The sequence below is a fragment of the Rhamphochromis sp. 'chilingali' genome, assembly GCF_963969265.1.
Source record: "Rhamphochromis sp. 'chilingali' genome assembly, chromosome: 6".
In the NCBI taxonomy this organism is placed as follows: domain Eukaryota; kingdom Metazoa; phylum Chordata; class Actinopteri; order Cichliformes; family Cichlidae; genus Rhamphochromis; species Rhamphochromis sp. 'chilingali'.
In genome coordinates, this window is record NC_137933.1 from 41,343,206 (window position 1) to 41,359,018 (window position 15,813).

The following is a 15,813-nucleotide window of genomic DNA, read 5'->3' on the forward strand; positions in this document are numbered from 1 at the left end:
ACTGTGGCCAGCCTGTTGGGGGTGGTGAGGGTAACGAGGCCGCTGGAGTCCAGGTGTAGGGTGTCGGACGATCGACCCTGAGAGGCCTCTTCTTTGACCTGGAAACAGCCACACGAGAACACTGATTATCTGGAAATGTGATAAATCCGCCCCTTTCCTTCCGGATTCTTCTCCTCAGAGCAACACTGAACGTTTTTAAACTCCGTCAGCAGACAGTAGAGCTGAATCACAGATTTCATACACTACCCTGGCCTCCAGCTCAGCGACTCACCTGATGAATGATGGCGACTTTCTGCTGCTTGCCCAGCTCCTCGTTCACCATGTCCACTTTGGGAGGACGAACCACCGTCTCTCTGAACGGGATGATGGGCTCAGACGCGCTGATCTCGATTTTAGCAAACCTTTAAAAAAAAAGAAGAGTGGAGGCTGTTCTCTGTTTTCATAATCAGCCAGTCTGACAGTCTGCAGATAGAGAACAGACACAGGCCATGGCTGTCGCCCAAAGGCAACGGGGCGACAGGATTCGGCTGCTCACAGGTCAAACACATCAGAACTGAAAACCTCGGACCGCCATCTGATGACGATTTCATGTTTTATTCAATTCAGTTTTATTGACACAGCGCCAAATCACAACAACAGTCGCTCGAGGCGCTTCATATTGTGCAGTAGATCCTACAATAACACATACAGAGAAAAACCCAACAATCACATGACCCCTATGAGCAGCACGTTTTTCAAACACAACATCTGGACCCATTTAACCAGGAAGTCCTTCAGACTAACGTCGTTTTTCAAGGCAGAATAAATCAAACACAAGAACACGTAAAAAACAAGACACAGTGAAAACTTGTCATTTACAGAAGTCTTTATGAGAGCTCTGCACTCTGCAGGGAGACGCAAGCATTCAGCTTCAATGTGCTCTGAAGGTTATTCCAAGAATAAGGAGCTAAATAAGATTAAAATATCTCAATAATAAAAACTCTGCACTCTGTCCGTCATCCAAACAAATACCCAAATATTTCTGGGATGATACTTTCAATAAAATCTCCTCCGAACATCTGAGGTGTGGGCTGATTTCCAGAAAACAACATGAATCGTCTGCATAGAGTCACTTTAGCCGTAATGGAAAATAAAATACGGCCAAAAATGAAACTTTTTAAAATCTTTACCTTCATCCTCTGGGGTCATCAAGTGGGTGTTCACAAAAGTCTGACGTAATCGATCCGATACTTCAATTCTTTTCTATTGACAAAGCACCAAATCACAAGCTCAAAGCACTTTAAACTGTAAGGTGAAACTCTACAATGGCACAAGTGATGCTTCCTGCTACAGGATGGAAGAGGATTTAAAAAAGTGGAATGAGTCGCTCCACTACAGTAGCTTTGCATGATTCACGGCCCCAAACAACCCTTATGTATCTGATCTGAAATAAGCCTCCCTGTAAGCCAACTTTCTTCTGATTGGCTGCTCCTCACGGTTTGTAAACTGTGCTGAACTGTATGAGGACGCCCTCCTGTGACATCATTCAGAGCCAAGAATAGAAAAAACCACACCTGTGTGAAACTGAGTGTAATTAAAATTAAAGCAAAGATGAAACTCGGAGTGAGGAAAAGTCGGGATACAAAATGTTCCCGTTGGTGTTTTACGCTCGTACAGACTCTGCAGGTGACGGTGCGAATGAAAGCTCCTCTCCAACGGACGAGACGGCGTTAAGAGAAACGTCTTTGGAGTCTGTAATTACTGTCACAGCCACGAGTTTAAAGAAACTCTAATTAATATGAAATATTCTTTCAGATCCGGCTGACAGAGCGAACACAAAAACACGACACCTCAGAAAGCTGCACGCAGAGAGAATCTGTCCGGCCTATCAGACGCTTTGCTGCTAACGTTGAGTCGCAGCTTATAAACCAACAACGAGACGCAGAGCTGCTCAAAGAAATGTCACCAGGATCTCAGAGGTGATGGACATCCTCCTTTTCTCTTTGATCATTTTACTGCGCGCTTGTTCGTTCTTGTGACATTCGATGACGTTGGATCCTGCGATGTGCATTTGGGCCGTACACTGAGACGACCGCTTGCTCCCCTCACGTCACACGTGTGGAGCGGCGCAGAGCCGTCTTTCCAATAATAAAATGATTTGTGGGGCATTTTAAAGATTTGGGTGTTCAGTAGAAATGAGTCAGAGCCCGAGTGCCGCAGCAAGGACACAAAGTGTTTCTCTAACATCATTTATACCCGCTGAGGTCCTCCACCAGCAGGCTGCAGAGGACAATCGCACTCATTAGTCTGCCCGTCTGCATTAGAGGCTTTACTGAACAACACAGATGCTTCCTGGCTGACCCCGGGGTCACTGGGTCACTCTGAAAAACACGCCTGTGTTTATATTTGTGCTGAATTAGCAGCGGCACCGAGACAGCGGGGATACTTCCTCGTTTAATCCAGTTATCCATGGTAACAGGTAATCCCTGCTGCTCGCCATCTCACTTAATGAACACTTGAAAAGTTTCTGTGAAAACGCCAAATTGAAAACGTACAGCTCTGTGTGTGTGTGTGTGTGTGTGTGTGTGTGCGCTGAATTATCGATCACTGGTGCCCATAAGCACTGAAGACTGGGCACCTGACCTAGTTTTGATGGGAGAGGGTGGAGTGTGGGGATAATCCCCTCGCAGCGGTGGAGCTGTGATGTCACAGTCTTGTGCTCGCCCGTGTGGCAGAGAACAGCGCTGACCTTATTCTGAACGTGATGCGCTGCGTGCCAGCGCTTACGTGGAGGGCTCAGGCTGCCGACACATCAACAAGTCACCCAGCCAGCCAATCAGACACTTTATGAAGCAGGTAGCTCGCCATCAAGTCACATCACCAGCCAAAATGTAAGCCAATGATCGAGCCATCCATCCAGCCAATCAGCCTTCATCTGAGCCAAGCAGGCAGCCAGCTGGCCGGTCAGCGATCCGCCGTCCTGCTCTGCCATCTCTGTCCCGAGCTGTCTGGCCTCGGCTCTAAACATAGCAGCAGCAGCGCTGCACGCGGCCTCGTTTCCTCAGCTGGAATCCCACAAAATCAGAGCAACAGGCAGCGCGGAGCGAGCCTCATGAGCGACTCTGCGCTGACGGACCCGCCGCACAAAGCCAAGAACCCCCCAACCCCGCCAGCAAAGAAGAGATCAATCAATCAATTTATTTATAAGCACTTTTAAAAACAGGTTGACTAAAGTGCTGTAAAAAAGTAGCTCAGACACACAAAGAACAGAACAAACCAACCATGGAGATCCAGAGCTTTCATCTTTATATGTAATAAAAGGACGAGATGCTACAATCCCTGGTTAGGATAAGGGCTGTCCCCACAAGATATGAATACCCAACGTGTGTGTGTGTGTGTGTACTGTATGGGGTATTTTCTTGCAGTGTTACATCATCCAAAGTGATTTTACTCGTCGGTCAGTGAGAGTGCATTGTGCTTTCGACTTGAGCTCTTACAATCAGTGTCTGCAGGAGTGCGTCCTTAAGTAGCACCAAGGCTGAAGCAATCATAAAACATTTATCCATGAAACTCAAAGCCTGGGTGGAGCAAACGGTGGAAAAGGCAAAAACCAAATAAACAGAGGCCGATTTGAAAACACAGCTCGGTGCGCTCTGACGTCAGGAGCTGTTGGAGGTGCAAACTCAGATCAGTGTGGCTCACAGGTGACAGATTTGCATTCTCCTGCTAAATAATTATAAAATATAATCGATAATAACATTTTAAAGAATATAAATATTTACTCTGTGACACAAACCGGGCGGCAACAAACCAGAAGACGCACAGAAACACAGTTACATGAAAGAAACCCAAAGAGGAATTCAGGCCAAGCGTGGTGTGTGCAGTCAGCACGATCAGAGGAGCAGCTGAGTGCATGAGTGAAAATGGTGTATGCAGTGTTGTTTGATGCCACGCTTTCAGAGCACTGACACAGTGGGCCGGGTGCTGCCCACGAGCCACAGCAGCTCTGCAGGGCCGCAAACTAGACCTGCCACAGCAGCGGGGCAGAGGTGAGGCGCAAAGTATGAAAAGTCCTCCTCTAACGTCCGACAGCTGCACCCATGAACTGCACCACGTGCCGTTCCAGGCACACGTCAGCCTTTGTGTACCAGTATGTAAAACACCACAACCATTAGACACCATCTCCTGGACTGGTTCCAGTCAGAGCCGCCCTGCAGACTCTGCATCCAACATGGCGGAGCCGGAGCTTAAACCCAACAGCGAGCCGAGCAGCCGGCCTGAAGCGAAACGTTTGACAGGACCGGAGCGAGCTGTCTGCTATGACAGGAAGCTCAGAATATGAGTGAGTGTGTCGGCCAATAGGAACACAAGAACCCCCCCAAAAAAGGACAAAGCAGCAACGTGACAACTGTGGCGCACAAAGCGGGCGGTTACTGACGCACTGAAAGACGATGACCTGGTACACCGATATAATGCATGTGGGCGACCCACCTGAAAACACGTCGCTGATAGCTGCACGCCGCTGCAGCCGTGCAGCAACAACAACACTGTTGTGTGACTGGACACAACGCGCAACAACGTTGTTGTTTTTCCTGTTATTCTAAATCTAAAATCGATCCACAAAAACAGGAGGTTCTTAAAACCTGAGCCTGAACTTGGATCTGTACTCAGGTCCTCGTCTGCAGACGCAAAACATCAAAACTCTGAAAAACACATTTGTGTGAGTTCAGCTCCACAGACGCCGCACAGAGTCGGGCCTGCGATATTACAGGGAGGAGGTGCCTTTTAAAAACCATCAGAAGGGCACGTGTGATTGACCACGAAGGCCACCAGCTGAAACTGCCCCCCCCCCCCAGCGGGTCCTACCATTCTTTTCCCAGGTCCTGAAACAGCGCCTGCCAGAAAAACGCCAACAAATGTGGCAGCGTGCCCCGATCACACGGTGAGCGACACGCTCCGCTGCCCGCCGAACCCTCGCTCATCCAGCTTTACTACTCGATGATTTGCCACCAGACAAGATTCTTCATATCCAGCATGTGTCTGCGATGAAGGCGGCGACCTCTCCGCAGCCCGAGCGCTCCTCTGCAGGGACGGGATACCCCGAGAGGGGCCCGTTCCTCTCTTTGGCTCTCAGCAATCAGGCCTACACGGCGGAGCGGCTGGATGGGAGTCACTCCCGAGTCACATTATAGGCCACCTGGAGCCAAATAGCTCTGAGAGCCGTCTGAGAGCAGCAGGAAAAAGAATCTCTGAGGTGATGAGAAAATTCAGGCTCTCCAGCCTGACTGCCCGCCTGAGGTCTGGTGAAAACAATGCAGCACTCATCGCTGGAGTAATGATGTCCCTGTGATGGAGCATGTTCAGGCAGGATCTGGGAGACAGGCCAGTGACTGGAGCCAAGCGGAGAGAGGTCCTTGAGAAAAACTTGCTCTGCTGAATCATTTGCTTACAGTTTATGTCTTACTGTGTCTGCGGGGGTTTTATTCAGACCTGTTTTCGTTCAATCGATCTCCACGGCCTCTTCGTTGCTTTTACAAATCGATTCTTGTGCTTCTGGTAAGTAAGCACATTCAGTAAAACCCCGAATTCGGAGGCTGAGGATGATGTCATCACTAAACACATGGCAGAAGACTTTCAGGGACACGGGTGTGTTTGCATCAGCTTCCTCACTGTCCTGTAACATTTCTGTGCTCGAATTTAATTTTATACAACAAATAGGCTCTGCTGCATATTAGGTAACATGAAGTTAGAGTTAAAAAGTGCGAATCCCACACACAGCATCACACAGTTTACGTTTACTTAGTAAATCTGCTCGGTCAGGTTTAGACTGGACACTGGCTCCAGTAATGAGACAGGGATGGATGGGCAGGTTTGAGTAATGAAAGTTCACGGTTTGGGTTCAAATACAGAAACTGAGTTTTCCTGGTTGCTATGGTGACAGGCTCCCGCTGAAGACCCGACGATAACATGCGCCGCAGGCACGAAACATTCGCCCCACTGAAACATTAGCTTTGCAAATGTCTAACCTACGAAAACACGACCGGCGAACAGACTTTCATCACGACGGGAATCTTAACCGGTCACTTGACTGTGACCATCTGCTACTTCATGTTCTCACCACAAGTTATATTCTATTCTTTGGTGATTCAGTAAAAGCACTAGATGTTGCAGTCCCTGATTGTGCATTGCGTTAAATGGCGAGCATCTTGAGGCTGTTATGAGGAAAGGCAGCCCAGAAACTTTACCAGCAGCACACATCAGTGCGTGCCTCAGCTTTCTGTCTTTTACCCAGGCCAATCTCCCATTTTTGGGGGATTAGAGATCTGATCTAGGTTATCATATTAAGGTTTGGGACACATCGTCAGCAGTGGACCTTGGATTCATCGGGTGTTTCGGCCGTTATCACCAGACACCCTCATCCAAGGAGGCCCTGCCAGGGCTGATCAGGCCCCGGAGTGTCTCTGGTTTATGTTGACTTGTTATTTCACTTCTTCTTTTAGTTTTCTACAGTTTATTTTCTATCTATTCACTTCAACTGAGAGATAATACTTACCTCTTTAACATTTATGGAGCCTCACTTCTTCAAAGGGATAGAAAAGGTGAAAGAGAGGAGTAAGACAAAAGGGACACGACAGGAGAGCTGGAGGGGGGCCACACCTCCCCGCCGGATCAGGCTGTACACTCTACCTCCTCACTGCCTCCCAGAAAAGGGAAGAAGAGCAAATATTTTCTTTTCTCTCGCGGTTCGCTGACTGCCATAGCTGCCCAAGTGATGTCAGCCCTTTTCACCCACAGCCAGTGACGGGTCCTCTCAGCACTGTTAGCTAGCTCTCGTATAGCTGCTGCTGCGCCCTCTGATCCAATCTCTGAGCAGATAAACACTCCAAACACTTCGAATGTGCAGATTTACCTGTAACAGCAGGTACTGTTTCCTGTACATGGATAATGTTATTCAGGCATTTAATTATAATCTGTCCTCGTGAGAGCACAAGATTAAAAATAATGGAATTACATATGAAGCACATGTACAATACTGTGCAAAAGTATTGAGCCGCCCCTCATTTCTTTATATTTTGCTTCCTTTGAGTTTTTTAATTTGTCTTGAGAAACAATTTTCCAGCTTTCCGGAGCTCTTTTAAGGTTTCCTTTGAACATTGACTCATTTTCAGCTTTTTAAAGTAAAGATTTTAAAAACACTTTATTACTAGCAGGCTGTCACAAAAACACATCACTGATTCCAATTTCTTTAACTGGATCGATAAAAAATGCCAAAGATAACACAGTCTGACATAAAATAGTATTTTTGCCCCAAACAGGTGATTCCCACGGAGCTGTTAGCTAAGAATTCGGCACATCCCGACACTGGCGTGCAGCGGTTCCTTAAAAAAATCTGAAGATGAAAATGAATAATGTGCAAGGCCTAAACATCTTCTGAAACGCATTTACTTAAACAGGAAGACAATCCAGCAGAGACCTGACAGGAGAGATGCACCTTCAGCTGATCGTACCTGTGTTTCCAGGTAGGTTTGCTCAGGTCTCAATAAACCTCCAAACAAAATCCAGAGAAATAACAGCTGGCTCAAAACTTTTGCACAGGACTGTAACGGCCACCCAGAAACATCAAGCTGAAACTTGATGTTGTCCTGACCATGTAAAGACAAATTTGCCTTCGATGGGATTCATTCAGCATTCATGTAACTCTGACGCACCTGCTTAACCACGACTGCAGGAGCCACATTAACTGATAACAGCAGCCGTGTTCATTGTGCCACCGTGCAAACATTTCTCAGAAATAGTTTCAGAGTCTCTATTGTTGACTTGGCCCCCAAATTTCTCAGATCTCGGAGCAACCAAGGACCTACTGAGATCTACTGTCTGATACTTTGAGACGGGTGTCCAACTCCAGGCCTCGAGGGCCGGAGTCCTGCAGGTTTTAGATCTCACTCTGGGTCAACACACCTGAATCCAATGATTAGCTCATTACCAGGCCTCTGGAGAACTTCAAGACATGTTGAGGAGCTCATTTAAATCAGCTGTGATGGATCAAGGACACATCTAAAAGCTGCGGCCTGGAGTTCCCCACCCCTGATCTAAAGGATCTGCTGCTAAAGCGAAGGCGAGCGACACCACGGGACACCTTCAGCGATCCGAGGAGTCCCCGCCTCGATGGATCCGAGGTGTTGTGACAGCACGAGGGGAACCTGGCCAGGCTATTTTAACGTTGGGGTGTACATTTGTATTTTAGCAAAGCCGCATGATAACAGAACAGACTGAATTAACAGTTTGGTTTTACCACGGATGTGCAGACATCTGTCACCGGATTAAATCCGACACGGAAGGAAAACTGATAATGAGAACTGATGATACCGAGGCACAAAGTTATAAAGAGCTATTTTTATGCATCCTAAATGGATTTATGGATGTTGAGCCTTAATGGAAAAAGCTGAACATCGGAGATAATGGCATCACAGGAAAGAGCACGTCGTGCTGCCTGTGAATTCTGGTTTAACAAGGTTAAAACTCTCAGAAGAAAAGATGTGATGTGTCTTGATAAATGCACTGAGTGTAAATGCGATGCTTTATATTGCTGCAGATACTGGCTTTAACGGCATCTGCATCGTTACAGCTGTGCAGGAAATCAATCTGATCTAATGACAAATAAACCTACTCGTTCATTGGCTACTTTATAATTCACTTTTTCTGAAATATAAATGTTTAAATGGTCAGGAAGCACAAATAGTGTGTAATTTTACTAATTACTGTGAAATAAAGGGACACTGTTCATCTAGTTTCTCCTGTTTAGACCTTAAAAGCTTCCACCTAACCTGCTCAGCCTGTCATGGACAGCATCCATGCAACAGCTTTCAGTGACTTGCAATTCATGTCTGGAATAAACAGACGACTTCAAACGCAAAATTACACACTGCTAAATATCGAAGATGTTGTGTTATCATTTGAGCAGCCGTGCGCGGAGAGCGGCAGTTCTCTCTAACTGATGGATTTCTGTTCCCCGCTGAGATGACAAGAACCGAGATTAATGAACACAGAGCAACTGTTCTTATGCATAAAAACTGAGTAAAAATAAACCGATGAAAACACGCTTTACACACTGCAAACAGCATCCCGTCGTACAATCTCAGCGATGTACAAAAAGCCGATTAGACGATGTACAGGAAATCTACGGGTGAGGATACTGGGTACCTAAAATGATCCTGCTTCACGGCACAGTCATCAAAGTTACACAAAAACAGGACACACTTCTTTGTTGATCACACAGACGTGGCAAATCCAGGCTGTTTTAATGTCTCGATGCTCAGTTATCCAGGTACGTAGATGCCAAACGTCGATTCTTTTCATCTGGACGTTTTCAGTGGGAGAAACGCTTCATCATCATCCAGGTGACTCCTTCAGTCTCAGCTCGTGTGGTTTTATAACACTGACATGCAGAAGATGTTTGAAAGGAGGTCACGAGTCTCTGAGGGGAATAAGTGCGGCCTGTTGCAGTCACACCTGCACACTGCAGGTTTTCACTGTGACATCTCTGCTGTCCTCTCTGATCCCGGATCAGACCCCAACTGATAGGGCTGTGCGATATGACCAAAATCTCATATGACATTTATAACGATATAAACCACAAAAATTTACATTTTCGGTGAATTCTGTGAATCTCGGGCAGCTCGACTTGTGTGAAGTGTTTTCAGCTGGGCGTCGTGTGCCTGGAGTCGAGTGTTTTGACCGATGGATTGAACTACATATTTTTAGACATAAGTTGGGATGGTTGCCATTTTCTTTGTGGGTATTTATTACACGGCGTGCTGCGGGGAAACGCCCGTTCTAATGTTTGAGTGGGAGGTTTATTTGGAGCACCTGACGGCTCTTCTTTGCTTCTCAGCCGTAAACTCTCTCCTTACTGTCACGTGATTCTTCCGTTGGTGGTAGCAGAGGTTTGGTGGGGGCCGGTTTCCTGCGTAATTTGCAGTGTCAGATGTTTCATAACCAACCCATGTCCGTGCTACAGAGGCAGCCCCTCGTTTAGGAATAAGGTCCTCGATTTGTTTGGACTGGTCCTTCTGTTTGTCATCATTTCAGTTTATTTTGAAAAACCTCAACAGGATCTTCAGCTTTATTGAACTTTAAGAAATTAATGTAGCCTCTACACTGACCATCAAGCCATGAAAGATATTGTTGTAAACTGTTTATTTTGCGACACCATGAAACAATAGAAGTAGAAGAGTTTGGCACTGGCCTGCCGGGTTCAGGAATCGGTGGATGGATTATTTCTGTTTGTGTTTGCACTCTTGGGTTAAAATGAGGTCGTGTTGCTGCCCACAGAAAAAAGCACCTTTTTAAACTTGTAACTGGCTCCAGTGTGTTTACTACCTGCCACACAGCCGTGGTTTAATGTTACAGGCGGGTCTTGTGTTCAGGTTTTCTGGAAACGCCATCTCTAAACTCATTCTCGGGTGATTTTGTGAGGCCGCAGCAGCGACACCAAATTTCCCCTGTGAAAATAATCTATGTGCCGGTCAATGAGCTCGCACTGTTCTTCTGAGGAGGCTGGCAGCGTCCAGACGGACAGGAGCAGCAGTCAATACGTAATGATAGCCAGATAATGATGGGCTGGAATTGGAAACAGATCAGCTCTGTGCCTCAGATGTGAGTCGCTCAGTATACGAACACACACTGTGCTCAACCTGCACTACGCAACAGCAGACGCGAGCAGGAGAGCACACAAACGCAGACGATCGATATGACCGAGACAGAAAAAGTCAGATATGGAGAAATATAAAAATTGAATACTGGGACAGCAGACGCCACGTGAGGAGCACGGTTATTACCGTATTTCCCGGACTACAAAGCGCACCTGAATATTAGCCGCACAAGCTAAAATCAGGGGAAAATCCTGTTTTGTACATACATTAGCCGCACCTGACTAAAAGCCGCAGGTGTTTCAATGTTGACTTATCATATGTAAAAGAATATGCACAAAGGGAATTGTCAGGAAAGAGATGGCTGTTTGGAGACACACCCCTTTTATTAATATTTTGAAAAACAAGTTATGGGTACATATTTGCACATGTAGTACATAACAGTAACCTGCAGCACACCAGGAAAATAGATTCGGACTACCTTTTAGGCTCAGGTGCAGTGACACGGCTTTAACAAGAAGAAAAGTCAGTCATTCACCATCTTTCTCTTCTTCCTGCGCTCTAAAACCACCAAAGTCCTCTTCTCCAATGTCGGAAACGAACAGGCTCAGGATGGCTTCGTCATCCACTCTCCGCTTCTCTCCTTCGTTGTCACTTTCAAAACCAAAGAAATCCTCGTTGTCAGTGTCAGAGTCGAACACCCTCAGAAGGGCCGTGGCGGTGTCCTCCTCTCCATCATGCAGCAGTCCAGCCCTTCAAAATCCGTTGGTGATCGTGGATGTTTTCGCACTTTTCCACGCTGTCAGAATCCACCGGTGGAGTTGGGCATAACTTGCTTTTCGCAAGTTTATCGCCGCTCGTCATCCACGCCTCCCGCTGAACGCGTACCGCTACTTTGAAGTTTGTTTTTCGCACTACTTCGTACGGCACTACGTTGCCTGGCGGACGGACATGTGACTAACATACCACTCTTGAACCCCGATCCTTCCGCCAGGCAACGTAGTGCCGTACAACAGCGGAACAAACAAAACAAATCGTCTTACGATATCACAAAAATCATGGAAAATCCATAGAAAAGCCGCACCTGACTAAAAGCCGCAGGGTTCAAAGCTTGTGCAAAAAGTAGCGGCTTATAGCCCGACAATTACGGTAATACCAACGCAGTCCAAGTCAGACTTTCTGAAAAGTGGGACTTTACTTCATGGTGATCATTTCTTGGCTCACAGTCTAGGTGGAGGTTATTGTCGATCATGGAGACAGAAGACGCCGCAATAATCAACTAAAATAAGACGGACACAGCCACCACGCCCCCTGCTGGCTTTAGACGTCACATCCTGAAGCCTTTCTCAGAGGTTGCTGCACACATGCTGACCTATCATCAGAAACTCCGCCCACGTCTCACCATAGCTTTCGTTTGTTGACTGATCATTTTCTTTTTTTCTGAACAAACAAACAAACAAACCCCGAATACACAAAACCTGTGATGAAATGTTTCAGCACTTTTGTCGATGAATAAAAACGAGACGACAATGTTCCGGGGCGACGAGATCCAATCAGAATTAATTAAGTTGTATAGAGAGGCGGGACCAGTTTGGGGGGGATCCAATCAGACGTAAGCTCCTTGTTCTTGATCTTTCACTGACGATCAGGGTGTGAGGGAGGAAGCTCCCGTGTTTGTCATGGAGACGAGAAGAGCACACGTCACGCTTTGTAAACCGTGCGCAGCGACTCTCACCAACAACTCTGAATCAAGTTCACACCCACTCTGTGCTAATCTCACAAGATTTATTGGAACAAAACTAAATGAATTTAGATTAAATTATGATAAAAATGATGATCGTGGCGACTACTCGCCCATCACTCACTGCTCCTTCAGCCACCTCGCTCTCTGGATATTATCAGAACGTAATCTGATTGGTTAGCAGCCATATTGGAGAATTTCTCCAATCACACAGATGCTGAGCAGATTTTTTACTGTGCATATAAATCAGCGACCACATACATGCAGAATAATCTGCGTGAACAGTTTGGATGGTCTGATTATTCCAAGGCTTCAAAGAACCACAGGAACTGGATTAGTGCACCCAGCCTTGTTAACCTGAGCAGAGCTGGTTTCCCTTTTTGTCTTTATGCTCAGATAAATAAATTATAGTCAGAGTGACCTCTTGGATAAAGCTTCAAGTTGACCTATTCTGCTCACTACCTGCACCATCCTTTGATTCTTAGACATAATAATTAAGTTAACTGGGTATTATAGTAATCTAAGCACGATGACACAGATGCATGAAAATGTTTTCTCTGATGAGACTTTTCCTAAATGTTCCTTAAATGGAACGTAAAACAGATTTTTCATGGGAGTCGAAGCCCAGAGACGAACTGTAATTATTATGCCAGCATTAGAAACACTAGAAATCACTGATGTAGACATTTGATGTTGTTAAAGGATGAGCTCAGTTACTCTGAGTTTAAAACAAAATGACTGTATGGAAGCCAAAAGACACACAAGTGAATGTAATCAGCACAGAAATGATTAGAAATATCCTCAATGACTTAATCATGTCAGTCAAAGGCAGCATGCAGAAAGACAATAATAATGAACCCACGGTATCACTGATTGGCTGATTGGGTGACTGTTGTATGAGATGACCATATAAAGATATCCCCCTCTGTGACATCATATGGAGCCAAATGTAGGAAAACATGGAATAAACTGAGTATTTAGAGCATTCTGAAGCTCACAGAGGTTGCTGCACACACTGACCTGTTACTATGTTCATACATGAACATTCAGCGCAGGGACAGGAAGTGAGCCAAAGCAGAGCAGGTTTCTTTAACAAGTGTTCACGAGTGAACATGAACACTTTACATGCCTAACATCAGCATACAGGCAGACACACATGCACGCACGCACACTGACCGCTCTCTCAGGTCGTCCAGGCAGCGCTGCAGATGAACCTCGCCAGCAGTGACCAGAACGTGTTCTCCGGTTTCCTGGATCAGAACCTCGGCACAGGGGTCGGCCTGGTTCAACAAGCGCATCCCGCGCACCAGCTTTGGCATCTCGCCTGTCACAAACAAACGAGGTGGAAACACAATCATCGATTCGGCTGTGTGAGCGGTCGGAACGTCTACACAACGAGGAACACACTCTCAAACCTGACTGGACCTAACTGGTGTTAACCTCTGTCTCTGCTCCACAGCATGTCTTTATCCCGTCTTCCTTCTCTCACCCCAACCAATCGCAGCAGATGGCCCCGCCCCTCCCTGAGCCTGGTTCTGCCGGAGGTTTCTTCCTGTTAAAAGGGAGTTTTTCCTTCCCACTGTCGCCAAAGTGCTGCTCATAGGGGGTCATATGATTGTTGGGCTTTTCTCTGTATTACTGTAGGGTCTTTACCTTACAGTATAAAGCGCCTTGAGGCAACTGTTGTTGTGATTTGGCGCTGTGTAAATAAAGTTGCAATGAATTGAATTTGACCAGAGCAGCGGTGAAGCTCGGCTTTTCGTATGAATCTTTTTACTTCCTGAGTCCGGCAGCACCCACATAAAGAGTTTTTCTGTGTGGATTGATGTGGGCAGACGTCACCGGCCTCTCATTCACAGCTCTGCTTGTGCTGCCAGACAACCAAACATTATCAAAGTGAAGTCGTAGTTTCCTGTTCTCTGTGAGTGCTGCTGGCTGTGCCTGCGAAAGCGTTATTTACAGCTGATATCATCTGCTGCAGGAGAAAAGAGTTTAAACTGGCAAGACTCTGCTGACTTCAGTGTTTTAATATCTGAATATTAGCAAATGCTCCTCCCTTCGGCCTGTGCAGCGTGATTGGCTGCTGTCAGCTTGATGTATTGTATGAACAGTCCATTGATTCCCAGTCTCTGGTCAAGAAACTGAAGTACGAGTGACATCTCGAGTCGTCCGTATTAAAGTTAAATTCAAAGCCGTAAAATTTTCATCTTAAATCTGATTCCAGTCCAAGTCATGTGACTCTCATTCATCACACCATCGATGTCAGCTGACATTTAGGAAGCTGTGCACGCTGTGACTTGGAGCAGTGTGGAGCCTCTCAATAAAGATTTGTTCGGTTTGGTGCGATTACGTTTACAGTTGACACAAATACACAAATAGGTGCAGATTTGGGCTCAGAACTGTGAACTGATAGGAGTTTGAAATGTTTCAGCCGATCGACTTGGTTTCTCTAACACGGCGGTTTCTCTCTGACGCCACGATCATCGGAAACACAGCACAAGCTCATCATCACCATTTGAGGGCAGACGGAGGCGCAGAGCCGGACGCTTTGACTCCATGCAGAGAACAAATAAGGAGAGGGCCAGTTAGTGTTACTGAACTCTCCCATTGGCTGTTGGGGAATTATATATTTCTGGTTTGTAAAACACGCCGTCGGCTGTATTTGAGTCATTAGCATGATGTGAAACTTAGCTTCGTGGTCTGAATACATCAGCACAGCTGGACTGACTTCAGCTGTGCTGAGTTTTTGGCTGATACCAAAATTCAGTGCGTGGGACTCTCACACACACACACACACACACACACACACACACACACACACACACACACACACACACACACACACGCAGACAGACAGACTCACACGCGTGTCCAACTAAATGAAAGGAGACAGTGTCGGGTCTCCGTGAACGTTCCGATTTCACTGAATTTAACAAAGCAGCAGATTAGTTTCATGAACTACATGTGAGAGCGCCTTCGAAGACCTACTTGGATGTTTGGGCTCTATGGCAACCCTGACAATGGGCGTGGCCTCAAAGTTGAGCGGGGTAAAGGGAGGACAGGCGGGTGAGGTGGACAGCGTGGCCGACTTCAAGACGAACTCCTCGAGCCCTCCGATACCTGAGTGTGAAAAACATCAGACGTGAGGACATCGCACCAAATAAAACATGCAGCTGCTTTAAACAGATTCCCCCACGATTCACCAGAATCACATGATCACCAAATAACTGAGGGGCAGAGGAAGCAAAGCTAAAAAAGTCACAGAAGAGAAGAAATATTGTTTAGAACAGGAAGAAAGTGGATCAATAATAATAAATACACACACGTCCTGCTTCTTGCATTTTAAGTAACAAAAGTTTGACTGTGTGTAACAAACGTGACCATCACAGAACAGCCGTGCTTATAAAGTGACTCCACACCTGCTCGGCAGGATCAACTCAAGCA

At 46.3% G+C, this 15,813-nt stretch overlaps 1 protein-coding gene across 1 annotated transcript in view; it reads right to left on the bottom strand.

Moving 5' to 3' along the window:
- efl1 (elongation factor like GTPase 1) overlaps positions 1 to 15,813 on the bottom strand; it is an 81,183-nt gene that overhangs the window by 9,664 nt on the left and 55,706 nt on the right. Inside the window, exons 15-18 of the mRNA XM_080883934.1 lie at positions 15,358 to 15,489; positions 13,546 to 13,693; positions 272 to 401; positions 1 to 98 (exon numbers count right to left, since the gene is read on the bottom strand). The exon at positions 1 to 98 is cut by the window's left edge and continues 29 nt beyond it. Of these exons, the coding sequence (XP_080740060.1) occupies positions 1 to 98; positions 272 to 401; positions 13,546 to 13,693; positions 15,358 to 15,489 (508 nt within the window). The remainder of the gene's footprint in view (positions 99 to 271; positions 402 to 13,545; positions 13,694 to 15,357; positions 15,490 to 15,813) is intronic.